Consider the following 23,154-nt stretch of genomic DNA (forward strand, 5'->3'; position numbering starts at 1 on the left):
CAAATCAAAACCACCCTAAGGTTCCATCTCACCCCAATTAGAATGGCGATTATCAAGAATACGAGCAACAACAGGTGTTGGCGAGGATGTGGGGAGAAAGGTACACTCATACACTGCTGGTGGGGCTGCAAATTAGTGCAGCCGCTATGGAAAGCAGTGTGGAGATTCCTTAGAAAACTTGGAATGGAACCACCATTTGACCCAGCTATCCCACTCCTTGGCCTATACCCAAAGGACTTAAAATCTGCATACTACAGAAATACAGCCACATCAATGTTCATAGCTGCTCAATTCACAATAGCCAGACTGTGGAACCAACCTAGATGCCCTTCAATTGATGAGTGGATAAAGAAACTGTGGTATATATATACTATGGAATATTACTCAGCCATAAAGAATGATAAAATTATGACATTTGCAGGCAAATGGATGAAATTGGAGAATATCATGCTAAGTGAGATAAGCCAATCTCAAAAAGCCAAAGGACGAATGATATCGCTAATAAGTGGAGGTTGACACATAATGGGGGGGAGGGAAGGGTTAGAGTTAGGGTTAGGGAGGGGGGCAAGTATGGAGGAAGGAACTACTGTATAGAGGGTAAAGAGGGGTGGGAGGGGTGGGGGGAAGGGGAAAAAAATAACAGAATGAATCAAACAACATTGCTCTATGTAAATTTATGATTACACAAATGGTATGCCTTTACTCCATGTACAAACAGAGAAACAACATGTATCCCATTTGTTTACAATAAAAAAAAAATAAAAATAAAAAAAAAAATTAAAAAAAAAAAAAATGGGCACATTAAACCTTTATCTGTGGTATGTGTTGCAAGTATTTTATCCTCATTTTTCATTTGTCTTTGCTTGTGACTCTTTTCCCTTATTTTATGCAGTCTAAATTATCTTTCTTTTGTTACATTTAGATATTCTCATAATCAGGAAATATCACCTAACTTACAAAGGAATTGGTCCATACTTTCTTCTAATACTTAAGTAGCTGTCTTATTTACTCTGCAGTGCTGGGGATCAAACCAGGGCCATGTGCATGCTAGGCAATGGCTCTACCGCTGAGCCCAGCCCTATAGATGCAATTTTTACATAAAGTGAAATACACTAGAATGTTACATTGTATAGCTTAATAAATTGAACTAAGCTCTTTTGTTAAATTTTACCATTACTCACTTAGAGCAAATCACAAAAATCTCACCCTTTGAGGAAAGAATAAGTACTTGAATTACTAAAAGTTTGTATTATTCCTAAAGCATGGTTAAGATCAGTTTTCATCTTGATTGTCCTGTAATATACATTTGATTCTAAACATCCAATTGAAATTTGAAGATGTTTGATCAATTAACCTATTGATTTTTATATGTGACACTAATCGATCTTCCCCCACCAGAATGACACAGTATTTGTGTCATTAAAACAATTGTGTCAATAAAAACAATTTTATTTGTTTTTGGTACTAGGGATTGAACCCAGCGGGGTTCTACCATTGAGTTCTGTCCCTTTTTATTGTGTATTTTTGAGACAACATCTTGCTAAGTTGCAAAGACTTGGCTTGAACTTGTGATTCTCCCATCTCAGCTCCTCACTCATTGAGATCACAGGCATATACCACTGCACCCACCTAGAACCAGTGTTTTGACACTGCATAAAGAACCTTCCATAAAAAGGGTGCAAATCATCTTAATCCCTTGGTTCTGTTTCAAGGAGGTTTTATGACGAAGAGAAACAGGGATTTGTTCTAATGAGTCATAAATGCTTCTTCCACTTTCTTTAGCACTAGTAGATTGCCTACTTTAGGTATTTAATCAAGAAAATGGGATACTGAAGAAATTACAATCAGACCATTTGGGGGGGGTGTAGCTCATTGGTAGAGTGCTTGCCTAACATGTGCAAAATTCTGGGTTCAATCCCCAGAATCTCAAAAAAGAAAAACATCAGACTTTTAATATCAGATGATGAACTTATTTCCAACCTAACTACCCAAGAAGGTAGACTAAACACTGGAAAAGTCCAAAATAGGGCAAATCAACATTAGCTTCTAAAATGCCTGCCTTATAAAATGTGTTAGTCTGTGAAGCTTTTAAAATTTGTACAAATTTGATTCAGAAAATAGCTCAGTTTGCATGGAGCAAGGGGGAATAGGGGTTACTGCATAAATGTATGATGAGTGTTTTAAGTTAAATGATATGTGACACTGGCTAAACAGGTAAGGGTATTTTCTAGTCTCAGTTCTCTAGTCAATGCCTGAAGTACTCAGAAAAGCATTGAAACAATTCCCAGCACATCAGGAATTTCCATTTGCACCTAAACTAGTCTGTCTTCTTCCAACAGGTCTATTAAATAAGGGGGGAAATCTCGGCTTGTTTATATGGTTTTCTTCCTGTATTTTCGAGATACACTTACATATCAATAATGTACACATGGGAGGCTTTTCTCACTAACCCTGTTTATTGGCCTGCCAAGCCTGGTCTCAACACTGCCCTTCTTAAAACCACCCTCTTTAAAGGGCAACTGCTTCTCCACAATGTCCACAACTTGGCAGTTGTTTAATTTTATTCATTTAAATGTTAGTGCACTTTTTTAGTGTGGTGACTAAAATGTGATTATTTCACGTTTGCTAGAATGTTGGGAACGGAGTAACTTTCAATTGGGCAATTGATGGTGACATTCTTCTTTTATGGTTTTGCTTTTAAAATTGCTTTGTCAAACTCTTCCACAGTTCCCCCATGCAATATATTTGAATATGAGGCTATGAAACACTGGAGGGTCACCAAAGAAAAAGAAGGTCCTAGAAACCTTCACAGCCCAAAGGAGCCAAGGAGCCATGACAACTAAAAGTAATATCGTATAATGACATTTGGGGAAAACTGAAAAAATCTGAATAAGTGAAGTGCTTTCATAGTCCACAAGTATTGGTTCATTAATTAGAATGGATATACATGCTCACATAAGATGTTAATATTGAGGAAAACTGGATGTGGGGTGTATGGGAACTCTGTACCATTTCCAGAATTCTCCTGTAAGTCTAAAACTGTTCTAACACAATAAAGACTATTATGAAAGAAAATACTAAAAGCATTATTTGAACCTCAGTTGTTTTAACATTTTACTCTTTGTGTTTATTTTTTTCTGCTCCCTGATGAACTTTGTTTTCGTAACTGCAGGCGGTGGTGAGATGGCCCCATTCACAGTTAAGTTCCCTGCCAGCTAGCTGCTCAGCCCTGCACTCTGTATTACAGACAGTTGTGTTCTCACTGAGGTTGTTTTAATATGGTCAATATGATTGCTTCTTTCTGGCCTGGGGATGGGGCTCAGTGGTAGAGTACTTGCCTAGTATGCATGAGGCCCTGAGTTCGTTCCCCAGCAAAAAAAAAAAAAAAAAGAAAGATTGCTTCTTTCTAGTTCTATTGTAGAAGAAAAGACTGTCTAGCATCTTTTAGTTGTATCTTCCCATTGGCCTAATTAGCAAGTTTTTAAAACATTCTTCTGATTTCAGTGATGGGGTGTTTTACCACAAGCTGAGAAATGAGATCAACTCTGTGAAATATGGTGCCTAACCATAGAACTGACCCTTGTCTTATTCTTACCAGCATTATTAGAGTGTTGAAAGGAAGATTCCTGAGACCATTTAAGTTTATTAGCATCTATTTGAGCAAAGCAAAACCAAACCATGATTCAGCACAGATGAAGTCATTGTGTCCTATTGTATAAGCCCCCTCCTTCTGATCCAAATCATGGGGACCCTCTGGCCTTGCTGTACCTGGGACCACACTTTTGTCACTAAGTCTCCATTGACATGGACTCTGCCATCCTGGATTTCTGCCTCTTCCTCGGGTCTCACGGCACCTTGTGGCCTGCTCTTATACACGAGGACCGGGTTTTCCCAGAACCACATCTTAGCAGTTTCAGCACTGACTGACCCAGCATGAAAATCTTCCAAGGCATTTCCCTGGTATGCAGTCAATTCCTGTTCTGATGTTGGATTAGCAGGGTTATGACCAATCCATCTCTCCATTAGAATTCCAGAAGCCTTATCCAGTCCAATTATGAAATCTCACAGAGGTCAAAAACCTTCATTTGTCAGAGTCCTTTCCAGAGTCTCCTTGAAAAAGAAATACTATAGATCAGAGTAAATTAACCTTCTGTGAAATGAGGGTTTCTTATAGTAACACCACCACAATTCACTAAGAAATTCTTTTTTAATTAATTTTTTATTTGTTTTAATTTGTTGTACATGACAGTAGAATGCATTTATACATTTTGATAGGTCATACATAAATGGAGTGTAATTTCTCATTTTTCTGATTGTACATAGTGTAGGATCACATCAGTCATGCAGTCATATATGTACATGAGGTAATAATGTCTGTTTCACTCTTCTATCCTTCCTACCCCATCCCCTTTCCCTCCCATCACTTCCCTCTACATAATATAAAGTAACTATTTCTCCCTATCCCCTTCCCCTTATTGTGAATAAGCATCCTTCTTAATAACCAGAATTATGGCAGACAGCTTTACATCAGGACTATGTTATGTATTTCATATGGTTTTTGAAACACATGACCAACAATTTCATATAAATATGACTCAAAGAGGATCCAGCCTCAATTATTTGACAGAGCTTTCCATACAATTTACTTAGGCCTACTTGATATGCTAATTTAAAAATCTCTCTTTCAGATGTTCCAGGGGCCTTTCTGGAACATCCCAAGGTTAGTTTCAGTTAAAAATGAACAAACAAATAAACATAGTAACTTTGAGTTTGGGAGATCTGTCTAGGTACTGAAGGTTTACCAGGACTAGTGGTGCACACCTGTAATCCCAGTGACTTGGGGGACTGAAGCAGGAGAATCACACGTTCAAGGCCATCCTCAGCAACTTACAAGACCCTTAGTTATTTAGTGAAACCCTGTTTCAAAATAAAAATCAAAAAGGGCTGGAATGTAGTTTGGTGGTAGAGCACCCCTGGGTTTAATCCCCACTAACAAAAAAAGATCAAATTTCCAAACTCTTGATCAAAATGAGATCATGGTCACTGTAAATCATTCATTTAACCAAAATGACTGTCAAGAAACTTCAAAAGCAAACACAAAGTTAAAGGGTCACAGGAAAAAAATCCAAGCCGTTCAATAAAAAGGACTCAGTATTCCTAAGTATCAAGAGACCTAATGAAGCCCTATTACCTAGTAAGAGCAGACAAACTCTCAAAATCTTGTTTTAACATAAAGAACCATATTCTAATTTTTGGTTGCTAAGATTGGCCTTGAACTTGTGCTCCTCCTGTCTCAGCCTCCCAAGTGACTGAGATTACAGACACGTGCCACTGCACCTGGCTATAGTTAGTTATATTTGACATTAATGTTTGGTTCTTAGGAAGACTAAGTAATTCCTTTTTAATTCTAGTCAACTTGAAACAAAATTCCACTCATGATATTCATCTTTCTCTAGTTTTTCACAACCTTCTTACATGCCTTTGATTATTTGTCCTATATATTCCCTCTCTTGCTTTGAGATAAGCAGCCATTTTATTTTAGATCTAACACTTGCTTTCTCCCTCCTCAAAAAACCACATACAGCTTTTCCTGCCAAATACATCTTACTTTCCTTGCATAAGGAGTTGATTCTAGTTGTGATTACCACATATTATGATTTTTTAAATGTCCAGTAACCTTAGTTTCTGTGACAACCTAGGAAGCAAGCAGTTTTGAGCTGTTTCATATCGCGATTTGGTAGATGGGCACTATCTCTAAATTTCTGCAAACATGTTTCTTCATAATCAACACTTTTCCTGTCTACAAACAGGCTAAACACACTGACCTGCCCCACACTGCATTTAAAACAAGATGTCCCAGTACCCAAATTTATTCAAACATCAAACTGTGAGACCAGTACTATGTTTGTAATTAAATAAATGGCAACATGCTAGGCAAGCACTTTACCCCTGAGCTACATCCCCAACCCCACCAGTTTTTGCTTCTTTTGTTTCTCCTTTGACCTGGTCATATACCTGAGGCCTCTCTACAGGACTCGTTTGGGTTTGTGCCTACTTAACAGACCTAGAGACTTCCCTAGAGGGCCCAGACTGGTTTCTGGTTTCTGTCATAAAATCTAAACTTAGTCCAGATCAAAATTTTGTTCATGCAAACTCAGATAATTCAAAACACAAACCCAGGGAACTTTGGGATTTGAGAGAGAACTTACCTACCATCCCAGATGCATCAAGATCTCAGGGCACAGGATGAACCCCGCTGTTACCCAACTCTGCTTACCTTGTGCTCCTGGGGGTCTCTGGAGCTCTGCTTTGGATCCTGCTGACTATGCCAATACTGTGAAAAGGAAAATTCTTTAGACCCATTGTATTTAGTGGCATCTATCTGAACAAAACAAAACCATCATTCATGAAGAAGGTAACCCTCAGAACCAATGCAGTTTCTGAGAATTCCTGTCAATGTGGCAATTAGAGGGCCCTTATAGGAAAACAGGCACAAGGCATCGAAAACAACTTAACTGACCACAGCCTTGTCAATCGGTTATAGCCTAACTAGTTATTTACAGCCTAATCAGCTAACAGACTCTAGGGCCTTCTGCAACCAGCAGATTAAACTATATTTGGTCTACTGCGCCCCATGCAGATGCCAATCCAAATCCATGGCCTCCTACAAAATGTTATTTATCAAGACCTAGTGAAATAGTGCTGGCGATATAGCCCATCACGTAGAGTGCCTGAATCGCATGCTAGAGGCCCGGGTTCGAGTCCCCAGCACCGTGGGATTGTGGAAATAACAAACTAAATGAAACCAAGATCTAGTGAAATAGAAAGGTTGAGATCATGGGGCAAAAGAGTCGAGACATGCTCCAATATGCTGCAATAGAGTTGTAAGGAAGCATGTGGTATGGTCTCGGGTTATTTAGGTGACTGTTAGAAAGCCAACTTTAGCTAGCAAGCCTCCTTTTGCTAACTTATGTTGTTTCTTTTTATTCTTTTTTTTTTTTTATTGGTACTGGGGATTGAACCCAGGGGTGCATAACCACTGAGTCATATCCCCAGACCTTTTTATGTTTTTATTATTAATTTAAAAAAATTGTAGTTGTAAATGAACCGAATGCCTTTGTTTATTTATATGTGGTGCTAAGCATCAAACCCAGTGCCTCACAGGTGCTAGGCAAGTACTCTGCCACTGAGCTACAGCCCGAGCCCTTATGTTTTCATTTTGAGATAGGGCCTCACTAAGTTGCTCAGGGCCTCGATAAGTTGCGAGCCTGGCTTTGAACTTGCAATCCTCTTGCCTCAGCCTCCTGTGCCACTCCTGTGCAGGTATGCCCACCACACCCAGCAAGATGACATTTCTGATAGAGTTGTGACAAGGAAGTACAGGGTAGGAGTATGCAGCAACTGGAGCTGGGGTTGAAGACAGTTCACCCTGATCCTATCCCTCCACCTACATCTCCTCTCTCTACTTGGGCACTCTGTGGTTGGAAACCAGCCTGTGGGGTCATAGGCTCATTGGGCTGCTTTCCAAGCAGAAGATAAACTGGCCACTCCTGGCTACAACCACTTCCCAGGACAGGCTTGTCCAAGCTTGGGTGGGACCTACCCTGGCTCTGGTTGCCTTGGGTTCCCCGACCCTCTGCCTTCCTCCTGTGGAATCGAGGAGGTTAGTTCCCCAAAACAGGTAGGAGTTGGAGATGAGCAGGTTAACAATGGAGACCAGTAGCTCTATGGAGGGAAAAGGGAGTGGGAAGAGCGGTCAGGGAGGAATGGGGAGTCTGCCTCATGAGGCTCGAAAGTCTGAGGTGGTTCTGCCCAGGGATTCACCTTTAACATGGCTTGCCTGGCCTCTGAGCTGCCTCTCTCTCCAACCCTTATTAACCAGCCTCAGACTTGGCAGGGTCTAATTTGCAGTCAGACTTGGGATCACTTTATTATCTCTTCCACATCCTACTTGCCAGGACCCTTCATTGATGATAGCTGTCCATCTATTTTTTGACTTCAGCTTCTCTCCATATTTCTCAATTTGGATTCCTTGATTTGTTTGCCCCACACTTCCCACTAGTATTAGCCTGTCTGTGGACTGGCCATCCCTGGATCACTTACTTTCCCTTCCCAGTTTGGGTGCCCTAAAAAGGGAGCTGGGAACCATTGACTCCTCACCGTTTTCTGCATCTGGCACCAGGTCTCTCCCAGTTTGCTGGTCAGTTGGTCCCATACACTGTTAGTTGGGTGTCTAATGAGGCTGAGGGGGCACAAGAGGAACCAGGACAAGGACTGTGGACTGGGGAGCTTCTCCCGGTCTTAGTCAGCAAGCAGCCACCTCAAAACTCTGCATTTCTCTCTGGACAACTACACACTGTTTTTAACAGGACATTCAGGCTGGTATGGTAGCACACTCTTGTAGTCTCAATGACTAGGAAGGCTGAAGCAGGAGGATCACAAGTCTGAAGCCAGCCTTAGCAGCTCAGCATGACCCTCAATAATTTAGCAAGACCCTGTCTCAAAAACAAAACAAAACAAAACAAAAAAAACGTTAAATGGACTGGGGATATAGCTCGATGGTAGCACACCCCTAGGTTCAATCCCCTGTAGCACAAAAATAAAAAGGAGTACTCAGCTCAGAAATGTATTATACAAATTCAGCAGTTTCCACAAGTAGCACCTAATAAAAAAATTAGGAGTAGCTGTATCAGATGCAATGTTCTACTCTAGCTGCTAGGATTAAACAATTTCTTCTTTTTTTAATCAATTAAAAAGAAATCTTGTGATTCCTCTCTGGTCTTTCCTCTTAATTTTGGAGGAAGCACAATGGGGGTGGAGGGGCTACTTTAAAGCATTCTTGCTGCCAGATCCAGAAGCAGAGGCCTGGAAATGGTAGGATGGACATGGTTCACTGGTCTCAAGTCCCAAGGGGGCGACACTGGGGAGGTGTCTGTGTTTCTCCTGTGTCTGGAGACTCCCAGGAGGGCAGGCCCCCTAAGCCATACTTACCTTCTTCTCCCCTTGAGAACACCTGGTGTTCCATCTCCAACCGCTTCTGTGGGGAACACCCCTGCCTCCGACCAAAGCTTCTTTTTGAAACCCCTCCCTTCACCCCGAACCAGAGTCCAGTCAGAAGTTGCAAGACTCCTGGCCCTGGGCTCATCAGTCCTGGTGGCTCTAGATTCAGGATACACCAATCAGAGAGGCCCTTCCCTGGAACTTGGAAGGAGAGTCTAGAGTCTACCCTTTTTTCATGTCCTGGACGTTAAAATATAAAAATTGTTACTGGTGGTTAAGTGATAGAGTGGACACCATTCAAGAGTGAGATACAATAAAGCTGATTTGCAGGCTGGGTGCAGTGGCGCACACCTGTAATCTCGGCTGCTCAGGAGGCTGAAGCAGGAGAATCACAAGTTCAAGGCCAGCCTCAGCAACTTAGTGAGGCACTAAATAACTCATGAGACCCTGTCTCTAAATAAAATATTTTAAAAAGGGCTAAGGATGTGGCTCAGTGGAATGCCCTGAATCCCCTGGCACCCCTCCCCCCAAAAAAAGTTGATCCACAAAGAGAAACAAATGATGGAGACTTGGCAGCATTGGTGTTCCTGACATTTAGATGTGCCCCCATCTAAAAGGTGGTTTGGCCCTTCAACCCTTCCATCAATGAGATGCCCCAGTGTCTTTCCAGTAATGTGCAAATGCATTCTTTATTGCTGCATAACACAACGGTTTAAAACAAACATTTATATCTTAGTTTGGTTAGGAAGTGGGGCATGGCTCAGTTGGGTGGTTCTGGCTCCTGCTACAGTTTTCTGACTGTGGCCAAAGGATCCATTTCCAAGATGGCTCTTGTTTTGGCAGGCCTGTTCCTGGCTGACTGTTTGCAGGCCTGGTAGGTTGGCTCTTGGTAAGAGGGCTGTTTCTCACCACATGGTCTTCTCCACAGGTTGCTCATATGTCCTCACAACATGGTGGTTACCATTCACCAGAACAAGCAATCCAAGGGCAAGGGTGACGAGGGAAGCCACAGTGCCTTCTAGGACTTTGCCTCTGAAACTGCACATCACTTCCCCTGCATTCTTCTTTCTAGGAGCAGATGAGTACGTGGAGTCCACCCTTAAGATAAGGATAATTAGGTTCCACACAGGTAACTGACATGTATCTAAGTTTGTGCTCTCTCCATCCTTACTGATCACTACCGTCTGGCTAGCCTCCGGGACTAGGTATTTCCTGCTGTCTAGCCCTTTCAGAGGTGGCTTGGGCACTCAGGCATGGTTCTCTTGGTTTTGTTCTATCTTCTCAGCACTGATAGAATTGAGTGACTATTCCACGTCAAAGGTAGTTTTGCCCTATCAGGATATCAATCCCTCCCAACCCCATGGTGTAGACAGAGAATATTTTTAAACCACAAAATGGGGACACAGGATGTGAACAGTGTTTGAAATCTGTGCTGCCCCAAAAACCTGGGGCCTAAGGTTGTTCTCCCTATATCCCCTTGTTTCCTAGGGAGGTACCTGCAGAACTGATAGTGACCACTGACTTCTCTGGAGGTTGAAATACAAAAAGGAGTTTGAGGAAGGAATAGATGTTAACCTCCCACCAGCATGGTGACCAGGGAGCCGAGGACTGAGAGGCAGTGGGTGTGGTCACCTCTCAGGAAGCTGAACAGTAGAAGTGGGGACAGGAAGGCAGGAGCCAAATTGCAAGGGGCTGGTGAATCTGTGAGGGTTCTTGGCTACCAGCATCAGACACTGACCAGACTTCCGTGAGCAGGGAAAGATCTATTACAAGGACATGGGGGCAGTCACAAAACTTCTGGGAACACTGGAGAGTTAGCTTCTGGAAACAGGCAGGAATAAGGCAGTCTCTGCAGCTGCAGCCCAAATCATGCTGCGGACCCAGACACTGAGGTCACTGTCATGGGCTCAGAGACAACAGCCTGTAAAACTGAATATGCAGCCACCAGAGCCACTACCCAGAACATCAGATGTTGCAGCCACAGCAGCTGAAATTCATGTCCCAAGTCCCTGCTTCTCAGTGTCATTTTCTGAGAAATCCAGGGCAGGTCTGTCTGATGGGGTGAGTTGAGATGGCCTGTGGCTGAGTTGCAAAGGAGGCTGAGAAGGCCCAACCTCACCCCTCTGCTCTTATCAAAGGAGGCAGGCTGGGCCTCCAACTGAAGTGCAGACTGTGTGGATCTTTAAATACAGGAAAGGATGCAGAGTCAGCAACCCCAAATCTGCTCCAGAGTGGGGCAGGGTTCAAGGTCATTCTTGAAGAAGTTTGGAAGGGAAAGGAAAGAGTGATGAAGAGCCAAAGCTCTTTCTTCTGATATGATTAAGGGAACTGAGCAGTTTCCTAAAGGGAAAGAAACCAGAACCTAACATTTTGTTTGTTCACCATGCTGGGGATTCAACCTAAGGCTTCGTGCATATACAAGGCAATTGCTCTACCTCTGAGCCACACCCCCAGTCCTAAGAAAATCTCTTCACAAGACAAAAAGCTGGCACTCATTCTGTCTCTAGAGGCAGGACAGAACTGTCTGAAGATGACCACTCTGGACAAAGGGTACACATTCCTGAGATAAATGAACTTTAAGCATTAGTCAAGACCCTCCCAAAGTGTCAGGTGTCTGTGACCTTTAATTAACATCTAAGTAGATAACATCTCTTCTAATAATTATAATATAGAAATGTCTATGACCAAAAATAGATAAAGTTTTTGGCAAATGCCTTGGGAAGAATGCCATCAGTGAAATTCACCCAAGGCTTTGGGCAGCAGCGTCTGTACAGTCAGGGTATGGTCAGTGCTTGGGGACGGAGGTAAAGATCCGAAGTCCGTGCATGCTTTTGATTTCTTCTTTTAGTGCCTGAGTAAGTAAAAGAGCATCATCATTTCTGTGTATTTGCCATCGATTAGGAGTATCTTTATATATCTGAAGTAGCCTTTGCATGTCTTGTCTAAGTAATTTTTCCTTTATAATTTTTTGAATTTTTCTAAGCTGAGCACAGTGACATGGGTCTATTGTCCCAGTATTCGGGAGGCTGAGGCAGGAGGATCACTTGTGCTCAAGAATCCCAGACTAGCCTAGGCAACATAGCGAGACCCTATCTCAAAACAAAACAAACACAAAAAACAGCATTGCTTAAAACTCAGACGATATAAGAAGGCATATGGTGAGCTCCCCGTCTACCTCTTCCCTCCATCCCCATCCCCAAACAGGACACTGTTATTGTAGTTTCTTGTATCTATTTGCAGGGATAAAATGCATATTCAAACTAACATGAATATATATTCCACCCCACTGCCTTTCAAAACCACAAATGGTTAACATTTCAAACACACTGTTCCACGCTTTGCTTTCCCCTAACCATCTACCTTGAAGATCTTTCCATTGTAAGCATAGAGTGTCCTCATTCTTTGCATTGGCATCGTGTCCAATGATGTATTATGACTTTTCAACTTGTCCCCTAATGAACTTTAGGGCTGTTTGCTATGTTTTGCTATTTCAAGCCATTAACAGCTATTCTTTAAAACCACACCAATGCCACAAATTCCCCATTTTGACAGCCTCATATTGCAACAGGGTGAAGAGTGCACAGCCCCTGGGGCTACTTGCCCCTGCAGGCTGAGGACACTGGGGCCTCCTTGGCTGGATGAGGTCCCACTCACAGTTCAGCTGACATCCCTGGACTGAGGAAACTTCTGGACTTTGCCACCTCAGGTCTTCATACTTCCCTCTCCTAACACCCTCTTTCTGCATTCTGTGCAGTCCCCTGAAAGCTCCCAACACACCCTCACAGTGTCACACATAACATATGTCACAGCTAGAGGGCCTCTGAGATCACCAGGGTCACTTTACAGGAGAGGAGGGAAACTGGGGACCTGGTGGGAGAAACAATCTGGCCAAAAGTGCATGGAGAGAAGACTAGCTTGGATAAACATTTTCAAGCTCTGCTATCTACTGAATTCTGGTGGGAGCTGAGGACCCAGAGAAGGCATTAGAGAACAATGAAGGTAAAAGTCCACAAAACAGAAAGCCACAAAAGTGGATTCCAGGCTGCAGCAATGGCACTGGAAGGCTGCGAGCCTGGCAGCCTTTTGCAGGTGTCCTCAGGAGGGCGAGAAGGGCCTCGAGGAGGCAGCCTGGAGTAAGGGACAGGGACAGGGGAAAGACTGAGGCAGATCCCTGAGGGTGGCAAATCCCAGGTTAGGAAGGACACTGAGCAGAGGGGAGACATGGGCAGAGATGCCCTCAGGGGAAGGTCATCAGGCAGCAGACAGGAAAGAGGCAGGAGGGAAGGGGCACCCTGCTGGGTGTGGGCCATGGCCTTGGGCAACTCTTTCATCAAGGGAAGGGAGGCTCAGGTCCCACCTTGGTCCAACTCTGGAGGTAACACGCCACTTCCTCATCCTTCTTGTGCCTCACCAGGGTGGTGGGATAAGTGGGGGCGCTCCAAGAAGATGCTCAGGATGTATGTATATATGTATATATGTATTTTGGTTCCAGGGATTTAACCCAGGAGCACTTTCCCACTGGAGCTGCAGGCCTAGCCCTTTTTCCTTTCTTTCTTTTTTTTTTTTTTTTAAATATTTGAGACAGGGTCCAAGTTGCTTAGAGTCTCACTGAGTTGCTGAGGCTGGCCTTGAACTTGTGATTCTCTTGCCTCAGCCTCCCAAGCTGCTGGGATTACAGGTGTGAGCCACCATGCCCAGTGGGATGCTCAATATTTCTGAAGAGAAGGCTGATAAACTGTGGGACTTGGGAGAGCCTGAGCCCTGTGTCCTATATCAGCAGATCCCAGAGGAAGGAGAGGCCTCTCCTGAGGTGAAGCAGGCAAGTCCTGCTGGGAGGGGCACCATGTCCCCAAGGAATCAAGCAGGGACTGTTCCCTGAGAAACTGGGGAGGGAGTCCAGCACTGATAAGCCAGGTGACGTTTTCAGGGCCTTTTGGACAAAGAATCAGATCCTATGTCACCAAGATGAACATTACTAGGTGTGAGGATGACCAGGCAAAATTCACAAGGAAAGCTTCACCCCAACTCAGGCCTGCCAGGGCCCCACTCTGACCACAGGACATCCTGTGTGCTGGATGGGGCTCCTACCCCAACCTCACTCCACTTTTGAAGACAAAACATTGTGCTTGAAAAGCTTGACCTTGGGCAGAAGAGTCTGGTCATGCCTGGTCCACCTCCTCCTAGGTGCTAACACCTGCTCCAAGTACAGCAACTTCAGGCCCCAGCTCAGACCCTACAGGTCAACAGACCTGCTCTTTAAAGAGGTTTCATTTTTGTACCTCCCATGTGACTCTATCAAAGCCAACATCCCCAAACTTAGTCATCTAGAAAGTGCCTGTGACCACTCTGGTATTTTTAGACACCTTTATCAGTGCCCTTACCATGTGCTGTGGCCATTGGGGGGTCTCTGCACAGGCTGAAGGTCAGGCTCAGGGCCTCCCCATTTTCCCTCACCTACCTTGGCTTCCTGTGAAGGCACAGTGGTGGAGGGGGTGGTGGGCCAGGTGGAGTGAGCTCTAAAGCCTAGGATAGGCCAGAGCTATCCTAGGTTAAAAGCACACCAATGCCAGGGTACAAATTCTCCCAGTGGAATGGCATTCAGGTATAAAGCATTTAATTCTCTGTAAGCCAATCGGAAGACACAGGCCAACGTTCCTTACCGTCTTCAAACTCAACAAATACTGAGCTCCTTCCACATGCTGATCCTTTATTGGGTTGGGGGGAAACAGCCCCAGACTGCACAAAGTCTGCTCTCTCGGGGGACAACTAACAAGTGACAGGGCCAGCATCAGGGAAAGTATGTGTTGATGCAGAGACTCAGAGGACACCTTGAGCCCAAGATAGTACAGGTGACATTCCCCCGATGAGGGAATGGCTGCCCTCCCCAGGACTTGATGCAGGAACCCAGCATTGCAGGTGATGATGCTGATGGTGAGGAGGCTCGTGTTTACCGAGGGCTTTCTATGTGTCAGGCACTGTTCTCAGTGCTCGCCATGGACTTTATCACTAGTCCTCCTATAAGCTCTTAAGGCAAGTACTGTTCCTGTCCCTGTGTTACAGATTAGGGTACTGACACAGGGAGGTTAAATAACTTGATCAAGATCACACAGCTGGAAAGTGAGCATCAACAAACTTAACCATGTACGACTGTGGCTTCAGGTTGAGGGATGCCCACAAATTTATGGCACTTGGGAGTTAGATCACATTAGGCAACCTGCATAGTTTTGAGAAAAAACCCATATCCCACCAGTTAAGGATGAGCTGAGCCAGCCACATCTTCCCTCCCCTGTATTCTACCTGGACTCTGACCCCTCTCTGGAGGAGTGAGGTGGTTGCTGTCCTGCCCTAGTTCACCCATCAGACCACCAGTATGCCTTAGGGCTGTAGGGCCACATATAAGGTGAAGAGCTAGGTGCTGTGAGAAATTAAAAAATGGAACCAGCCCACAAAGGGCTCGCAGGTTCCAAAGGATAGACGACAGGGGCACAAGCATCCAGGACACAAGGCAGAAACACTGGAAGTTGACAGAGGGAGTTGAAGGGTGGAGGGCTTTCATGCCCTGCTAGGGAGGGAAGGGAGACAGCATTTGAGTCAGGTGCAAGAGGGGAAGGGCAGCCTAGGTGGGAGGTCTGATCTCGTCAAATATCCAGATGCAGAAAGGATAGACGGATAGGTAGCAGGTTGCTGGGAGGGTGTGTGCCGGGAGGCAGGGCGCCCTCAAATAGCAGTGCAGAACACCTGGGCTCGATGGGAGGGGCCGCTGCAGAGACCCTGTGGCCATAGCTGTGCTTTGCAAAAATTAAACTAGTTCACAACATGCAATACCTTTCAGAATGATGTCAAAAAAACACCTGCTGAAGTGGGTGAGTTATAGACCCAGGCCCAAAGGTCAGAGCTGGTATGAACTCAAATTAAACTAAATATAAATGGGCCTTAGTTTGTTTAAACATGAAATTCTAGGCCCCAAATATTCTGTCACTGGGTTGGGGGCAGCTGAAGCAATTCTCAATCATGCTGTACATCAATTCATCCATCTGTAAAGCAGGCCCAAAGGGAGGCTAAAAACAAGTCCAAATCTACAAAAACATGTACCATTTAGCACTGCACATGCTTACAAACACTATTCACTAGACAAGGAACTACAAAATAACAATTGGGTGGCTTGTTTCCCATTTTGAATAAAATCCACATTTGCCTACAATCTAATTTTTCTCAGGTTTCCAGTCCTGTTTGTGCGATTGTGGAATTTGCAATGTTCTTTCCTAGTGAAAACCTCTGCATCCTCTCTGCAGCCCTCTGGTGCTGAAGACCAGAGGAACGTTGTTACCTCCACTGACCTGATTAACCATCTGGTGCTGCTGGACAGTTCTCTTCTCCTTAAATTCTTCTGATTCAATTTTAATTTCATACATTGCCCCGCAGCCTCCTAAAATAAACATGAGTCAAACGTATTTTGATTATTATGTATGGTAGCCATGGTCCCACCTGTCCTGGAAGTATGGTACAATCCAAAGAAGGTCTAAATATTATTATTCAGCATCTAGGAATGTTGTTAAGACATGTACAAAAAAGATCAGGGCTTCCAATCTGACCACATACACTTCCTGGCAAGCTCCTGGCTGGCTGCCTCAACCCAAGCGTATTCTTTCTTTTGGAAGGCAATGAGCAACCCAGGATTATTACTTGTGGGCAGGAAATATAAAGCACAAAGCATGTAAAAACTTAAGGAATACAGAGTATTTTCTTTTAGTAGGACAACAAAAGCTATGGAAGAGAGTGGGAAGGACTGAATTTCAAGTATTCCTCATTCCAAAGGACCTGCAATCTGTATTTTTTAAAATGCAAAAAAAAAAAAAAAAAAAAAAAAAAAAAAAAAAAAAAATATATATATATATATATATATATATATATATGCACTAAAATTTGGTTTAAAGGCTGTATTTGTGATGCCATCCAAAAGAAAAGAAAGGAGTAAAGAAGCAGGAGAGAACCAGGGGCATGGTGAACATTCTGGACCTGGAGCTGCTCAGAGGGCTGTCTCTGGCCCCTTCTGGTCTACAGGACAGCCTCCAGCCTTTCATCACAAGCTTTGGGGGAAGTTGGAAAGGAGAGCTACGGTGAAACCCTAAGGCAGGTGGGCCCCGCCAGCCCTGGCCAAGCTTCCCAGCTGTGCTAAAGCTCGATGATACACGGGCTGCACGAGCACAAAGCAAAGCACGAGAGAACGTCCCCTGCGCTGGGAACACCAGGCCACCATCTAAGAAGTACAATCTACAATTGCTTCTCATGCCACGTGCTCAGAGAGTTCACATTTTGGTTATACTCAGGCTCCTGGCCTCAATGACAGAATAAAAAACCCACTCAAACTCAGTTTCTCCCACTATGCACTCAAAACAGACATGCCTATGACCTCAGAGGTGGGGGGCTTTCTCCCCACCAGCAAGCAAGACATCCTACAGCAGTGGACATCAGCTGAGTATCCTCTAATCCAAATCAGGGTGACCCTACCTACCTGGTTGCAGATGCCAGTTGCAAGCAGCAGGTTGTTTCACCCATGCTTCTGATCCACCTACTACTACAAGTCAGGGTTCCCACAACTGCCTTCTTAGGTACAATTTGTGTAAATAGCTCACAGAACCCAGGGCAACGTTAGGTTTACTGGTTTTATTATAAAGGACAATACAAAGGATACAGACGAAAAGAGGCAAAGGGTGAGGTATGGGAGAAGGGGTGCAGAGCTCCCATTCCCTGTCCAGAGCTCCACCCTCCAGGAGCCACCCTTTGTTCAGCTACCCAGAAGCTCTCTGAATCCTTTCCTTTGGGGTTTTTCTGGAGACTTCATTGCATAGGCACAATTCCTAATACACTGGGTGGGGAACCCAGCAAAGCTTGTCTATTCAGACTCCTTCTGGCCTCTCTGTGCAGCATGCCTTCCTTGTGGGCTTAGGGCAGCACCCCTTCTGAAATAGGGTTCTTATTATCAGAGAATTCCTTATGGCCAGCTCCAAGACAGGCAGGAGAAGATTCGAGTTTCCATGAAAAGCATTGGGAAAGAGAAATTCTAGTTTCTCTGGCCTGCCTTGGAGAAAGGGGTTATAAGCCAGGAACTGTGGTCAAAAACCAAAATATGGGACTGGGGTTGTGGCTCAGTGGTAGGATGCTTGCCTAGCATGTGTGAGGCACTGGGTTCGATCCTTAGCACCATATAAAAATAAATAAAATAAAAATATGGTGTCCATCTACAATTAAAAAAATATTTTTAAAAAATGCCAAAATATGTACACCATAATATCACAATAACCTTTCAGAGTTTCAGCTGTGCCCTGGGCCAGGTACAGGCCTGGTGGCATCAAGGTCTCGGCACTCCCTGGGAGCCCTGTAGAGCTGTCCCCTGATATCATTCTAACAGATCTTTAGTTTCCTAGAACTTTCCAGAATCCATGTAAATTCTGAGCTCTTGGTGAAGTCAGTGAGCCCTTGTGGCAACGCAGTGGCTGAGCCACGTCTGGGTGTGGAGATACAAGCTGTCACCTATCTGGCTGCCCACGTGTGTGTCTGGATAAAGAGCCTGTCTTTCCCATCTTGTGGGTGCAGAAGCTGTGTCCCCAGCCTGCTCCTAACACACAGCTAGCCTGAACTTCTAAGTGCCAAAGGCTGCCAGAGGAAGGCTGGGCCTGGCTGGGCTGGTACCTGAGCTTAGCACAGAGTCCTGGTTTTGCCTCTGGTTCTACTGCCTCCTCCCTTCAGGGGGCTAGAAAGATCCTCTAGCCTTTCTGAGCTTGGCTCCTGAGGAAAGTAAGGCGGTTGGAGCTCTGACATTCCCGGGTGTCAGGAGAATGTGGGAAAATCAGACTCTGGACTCAAGTACTGGGGTGACTGAGAGGGATCTCATTCACAATAGGCCAGGCTTACAACTGAGTCCCCCCAGCAGGAGGAAGAAACTTCCCACAGTTCCCTCTGACATTTCTGAATCCCCCACCTCCCCAAAACACCATCAGGTAGGAAAGGCCAAGTTCCACCTATCCCACAGCAAGACACATTGAGAAGCCACTGGTATGGAACCACGTTTGCTTTCTGCCCCTCCATAGGACTAAAATCTCACCAAAGTTCTGTGGGAATGACGAGAGAAAGCCTTACCTGAAATGTCAGTAACTTTGATAGCTGTAGCTCGAGGAAACTTTTCTTTGAGAATCTGAGTCACTTTGAGCTCCCCTTCAGTCTGGGAGGCAAACATCCGGTGGACATAGTAAAAAGGAAGCTGCCACAGAACAGAGAAAAGGCTCATGGCAGAGCAAGATGGTGCTGACCCCACGGCCACTGCGATTTCCCTGCAAGACAGGCCCCTGATCTCACTGCACAGACATCGGTTAAGTCAGGAGGGGTATGTGCTACCAAGTGGCCATTTAGCTTCCCAGGACACAGAACAGAACTTTCAGGGGTGGGGGTAGGGGGAAAGCATAAACAACTTAAAGACTATACAGATAAGGCCCCAGACCCAATTCAAGAGATGTTTAACTTTTGACAGTACACTGTAAGAGAGACACTACTGTGGTGACAGTTTTTTGTTTTTTTTTTTTTTTTTGGTGACAGTTTTATAAGCAAGAAAACTGAGGCACTAAGTAACATGCCCAAGGCTGGATCTGTCTGTAATCCTATGGCTTGGGAGGCTGAGGCAGGAGGATCAAAGTTCAAAGTCAGCCTCAGCAACTCAGTGAGACCCTGTCTCTAATAAAATATAGAAAAAGGGCTGGGGATATGGTTCAGTGGTTAAGTGCCCCTGAGTTCAATCCCCAGTACAAAAAAAAAAAAAAAAAAAAAAAAAAAAAATTCAGATACAGGGGAAAGGCCAGGGAACCTGACTCAGACCTGCACTGTCAGATTACTGTGCATTGCCCGTGTACTGCCCTGGGCAGTGAGGCCAAATCCCATCCACTCTTAAGGTTTGATTAACAGGCTGCACCCTCCCCAAGGGAAGGTGACCTCACAACCCACTGCCAGCTCTTCTTTATACCACGTACTAACTCTTACTGGGGAGAAGTTGTATTAAACGTCCTGAAGAAGGAATAATTTTGGGTTATTCACCATTGACAACAACCCACCCATTTCCTGGATGGTTACCAGAGGAAGCAAGTGTTTGAGAAGGAACATGTCTCAAACCCTAGGAGGGAAGCAGCAGAAAAACAGGTCATAGCCATTTGGCCGGACCCAGCACAAGCTGAGCAGTGACTGAAAATAGACCAGGGCAGGTTTTGAGTGCCAGACTAGAGATTTTGGGCTTGTTAGGCTATATAACCCCAGGTGAGACTTAGGATCTTGGTACCAATTAGTTGTAGAAAACAGTGCCTTGTGCAGCTAGTCTGGGGAGACATCAGGAAGGAGAAGCACTAGGCTGGTCCCTCACCGCTGTAGGAGAGGCAAAACCCCAGGATTATTAGCAAGTGCTGGTGCTGAAAGTGCCACATTTTCACCCCTGCCTTTCCTGATGGCCCAGAGCAGGACCCTGTCATAGCATCTCAGCTGTGCAAATGGCTCTCTTACCAATTACTCTTAAAGGTAAAGAAAGCAATTGTCCTGCTTTAGCAGCCCACAGTGCACCCCAGGGCTGGCTCTCAGAAGTCAATAGATGGGTGAATTTTGAGCAGATTAGGGATATGTCTACTGGGCACAGGCAAAGAAAGTCTGGCAGGCAGTTGAAATGCAGGTCAGGAGAAAAGACTGGAATTAGCTCTGTGTGCTATGTAGAAAAGGACAAAAAGTGGATATTTGAGGTTGGGTGAGGTTGCAGGAGCCCAAATGGGGACAGGACCTTGGTGGAGGGAAAAGGCAGAAAATGGCAAGCAGAACTGGCAACCAGTAATAGGGGGAGGGAGGTTAGCACTGCAGAATCCTGGGCAGAAGCCATTCTACCACCTTGGCACACCTGTGGGCAGCGCCTGTAAAGGACTGACGAAGTCCCCGGCTGACCACTGCCCACACTGAAAGTCGCCATCCTGATAGAACTCCTCAGCATGCACCGGGGAGGCAGGTTCAACACCAAGGGAAGAGAAGATGAGTCAAGAAGGGGCAGAAAGGATTGGGAGAGCGCGAGTGGAATGCCCTCTAAGGGGCTTTCTGCCTGGGGGCGGCGGAGTTTCAAGGGTCAAGGTCAGAGGCTCGGTCAAGGTTCCCGGAGCCCAGACCCGGCCTCCGCAGCGCCCTGCACCCACGCCTGGACTCCGGACTAGACAACTGCCTTCCGCTCTGCGAATCAACATTTCTCTTCCGTGTGCACACAGTTTGTGTCCGTCCCCCTGAACCCCGACCTCTCCGCAGTGCCGAAGGTGTCGCCAGGGCCACAAACTCCTCCGCGCGCCTACGGCCATGGAGTGAACGGATGAACGAACAAACTGAGAAAAAGTGCGGCCCCCGGCCCTGTCCGCGCCCCAGAGAGCCCTTCTTAGAGCCCCGACGGCGGCCGGCCACGTCCCCCAGTAGCTCCGCCCGGAGAGAATAGCTCCGAACCCGCCCGCTCACCCCGCGGCTCCCGCGGAGCAGAGGCGCTGCCGCCGCGGGACTCCACGCCGCCATGCCGGGCCGCCGCGGCCGGCAGCCGGAGATCGCCGTGCTGTCAGAGAGGTGCAGAGCCAGGACCGAAACCTGTCGCCGTGGGCGAGGCCGCCCCCTGCCGCCCGGAGGCCGCGGTCCCGCCCAACCCACCCCGGCCGCTGGGACTCGGTGTCCGGAACCGCGGCGCCCGCCCACTTCGGGCCCCGCCTCGGGCTTGCTTGCGCCGCGCTCCTCCGGCCTCCGCTGGCCTGGTTCACGACAGGGGCTTGGCCACGTCAAAATTCCCTTCCTCCGCGGCTAGAAACACCAACGTCCTGGGAGCGCAGTACGGCCTTTCCTCACGTGAATACCCGTGGTTCCCTGGCGGAACTTCTATCTCGCCCCTCATCACTGCAGCTTGGCTGGCTTGACCTGAGGAGCCCGGGTTTCTCTCCAGGTAAGGGAACTAGTGAAAGGATGTTAAGCAAGGGACGCGTTTTCTCATTGCGTTTTAGAAAGATCACCTTGGCTTCTGTGAGGAAGGGGGGACTGTAAGGGGCCGAAATTGGAGACAAGGACAGAAGTTCCCAGGCTACTGCAATACCCAGGTGAGATGAGGGGTCTGAACTAATTCAATGGCAGGAGGTATGGGTGGAGTGAACTGAGACACTTGGGAGGTGAATGAAATAGAGTGACTGGATATTGCGGATAAGAGAGGAAAGGCTTGGGATGACTCCTAGATAGACTGTGAAAAAGATGGAAAAGGGCTAGGTGAGGGCCTGAGTTTAAGGAGCTGCTGGATACTGCCTAACAGAGGCACAGGTTGGACCCACACACCATGAGTCCTATAAGCAGAGGCAATGGGTCAGCAAGCCTGCCTGACTGTGGTGCACTGTCAGACAAGTCAAAGCCCAAATACAACCAAGCCCCTTCCCTCCAGCTGTCTTTGCAGTATGTGGTCTAGTGCTGCCCTGCAGGATTGATCAGCTTTTTACCATTGCACTCTGGCCTATGTAATCAATACCTCTAGGTTTGTACCTGCCACAGATTGGACCCACATTTGTTCTTTATACATAAGTTCATTCATGCAGATGGTGAGCAACTCCTATGTACCTGCCTTCATTTCTCTTTTGGGTTACTGTTAGTGGACACGCTTTGTGCTTGGTTCCTTAAGTTATGGTTAGTATGAGCTGGGACAATTTGTTGACTTTTAAATTTTCTTCATTGATGTCAATGATACTTTAAAACTGTCAAAACAACTTTTCCTGCAATGTAGTGGTGAACCACTGTTATTCAAACCATATGGTACAGATGAAGCCCACTCAGTCCCAGCACTAGGAGTGAACACTTGGTCCAACTCAGGCTAACTAGATGTGGATTGGCTTAGGGTTGATTCATGATCTAAGCCAGACCAATGAGAGCTGACCTTACGTAGAACTAACATTTCTTTTCCAACTGTGTTGCAAGAGGATAGAAAGCCTGGAGCTGCTGGCAACCATCTGGGTAGAACTATTTTACAAATGAAGCAGACACATAGGAAAGCAGCGCTAAGAGGAGACAGATGTTTGCGCTTGTGCAGCTGGAAGCCAGCATTGCTGGAAATAAGTACTGAATGTTTGAGTTTGTCAC

General features: G+C 45.7%; 1 protein-coding gene across 2 annotated transcripts; it reads right to left on the reverse strand.

The window, feature by feature from the left end:
- Positions 1-9,670: 9,670 nt before the first annotated feature.
- Positions 9,671-21,666, reverse strand: BOLA3 (bolA family member 3). Of its 2 annotated transcripts, XM_079111534.1 has the most exons (4): positions 21,514-21,657; positions 19,138-19,258; positions 16,338-16,426; positions 11,605-11,851 (listed from the first exon to the last, which is right to left on the reverse strand). In XM_079111534.1, exons 1-4 carry the CDS (start codon positions 21,565-21,567, stop codon positions 11,786-11,788), a joined length of 330 nt encoding a protein of 109 aa, XP_078967660.1. In that variant the 5' UTR covers positions 21,568-21,657; the 3' UTR covers positions 11,605-11,785. The 2 variants fall into 2 exon arrangements, with proteins under 2 accessions (XP_078967661.1, XP_078967660.1); XM_079111535.1 differs by lacking the exon at positions 16,338-16,426 and having other exon boundaries at positions 9,671-11,851; positions 21,514-21,666.
- Positions 21,667-23,154: the final 1,488 nt, after the last annotated feature.

This window comes from Sciurus vulgaris (assembly GCF_902686455.1).
Source record: "Sciurus vulgaris genome assembly, chromosome: 14".
In the NCBI taxonomy this organism is placed as follows: Eukaryota; Metazoa; Chordata; class Mammalia; order Rodentia; family Sciuridae; genus Sciurus; species Sciurus vulgaris.

Bases quoted from the DNA above. Each gene is read 5' to 3' on its own strand.
- BOLA3 (XM_079111534.1), bottom strand. From the start codon at position 21,567: ATGGCGGCGTGGAGTCCCGCGGCGGCAGCGCCTCTGCTCCGCGGGAGC. The intron at 19,259-21,513 runs GTGAGCGGGCGG...GTTCTGTGGCAG, and splicing joins TGCTCCGCGGGAGCCGCGGG to CTTCCTTTTTACTATGTCCA. The intron at 11,852-16,337 runs GTCAGTGGAGGT...TTACTTACTCAG, and splicing joins AGCACCAGATGGTTAATCAG to GCACTAAAAGAAGAAATCAA.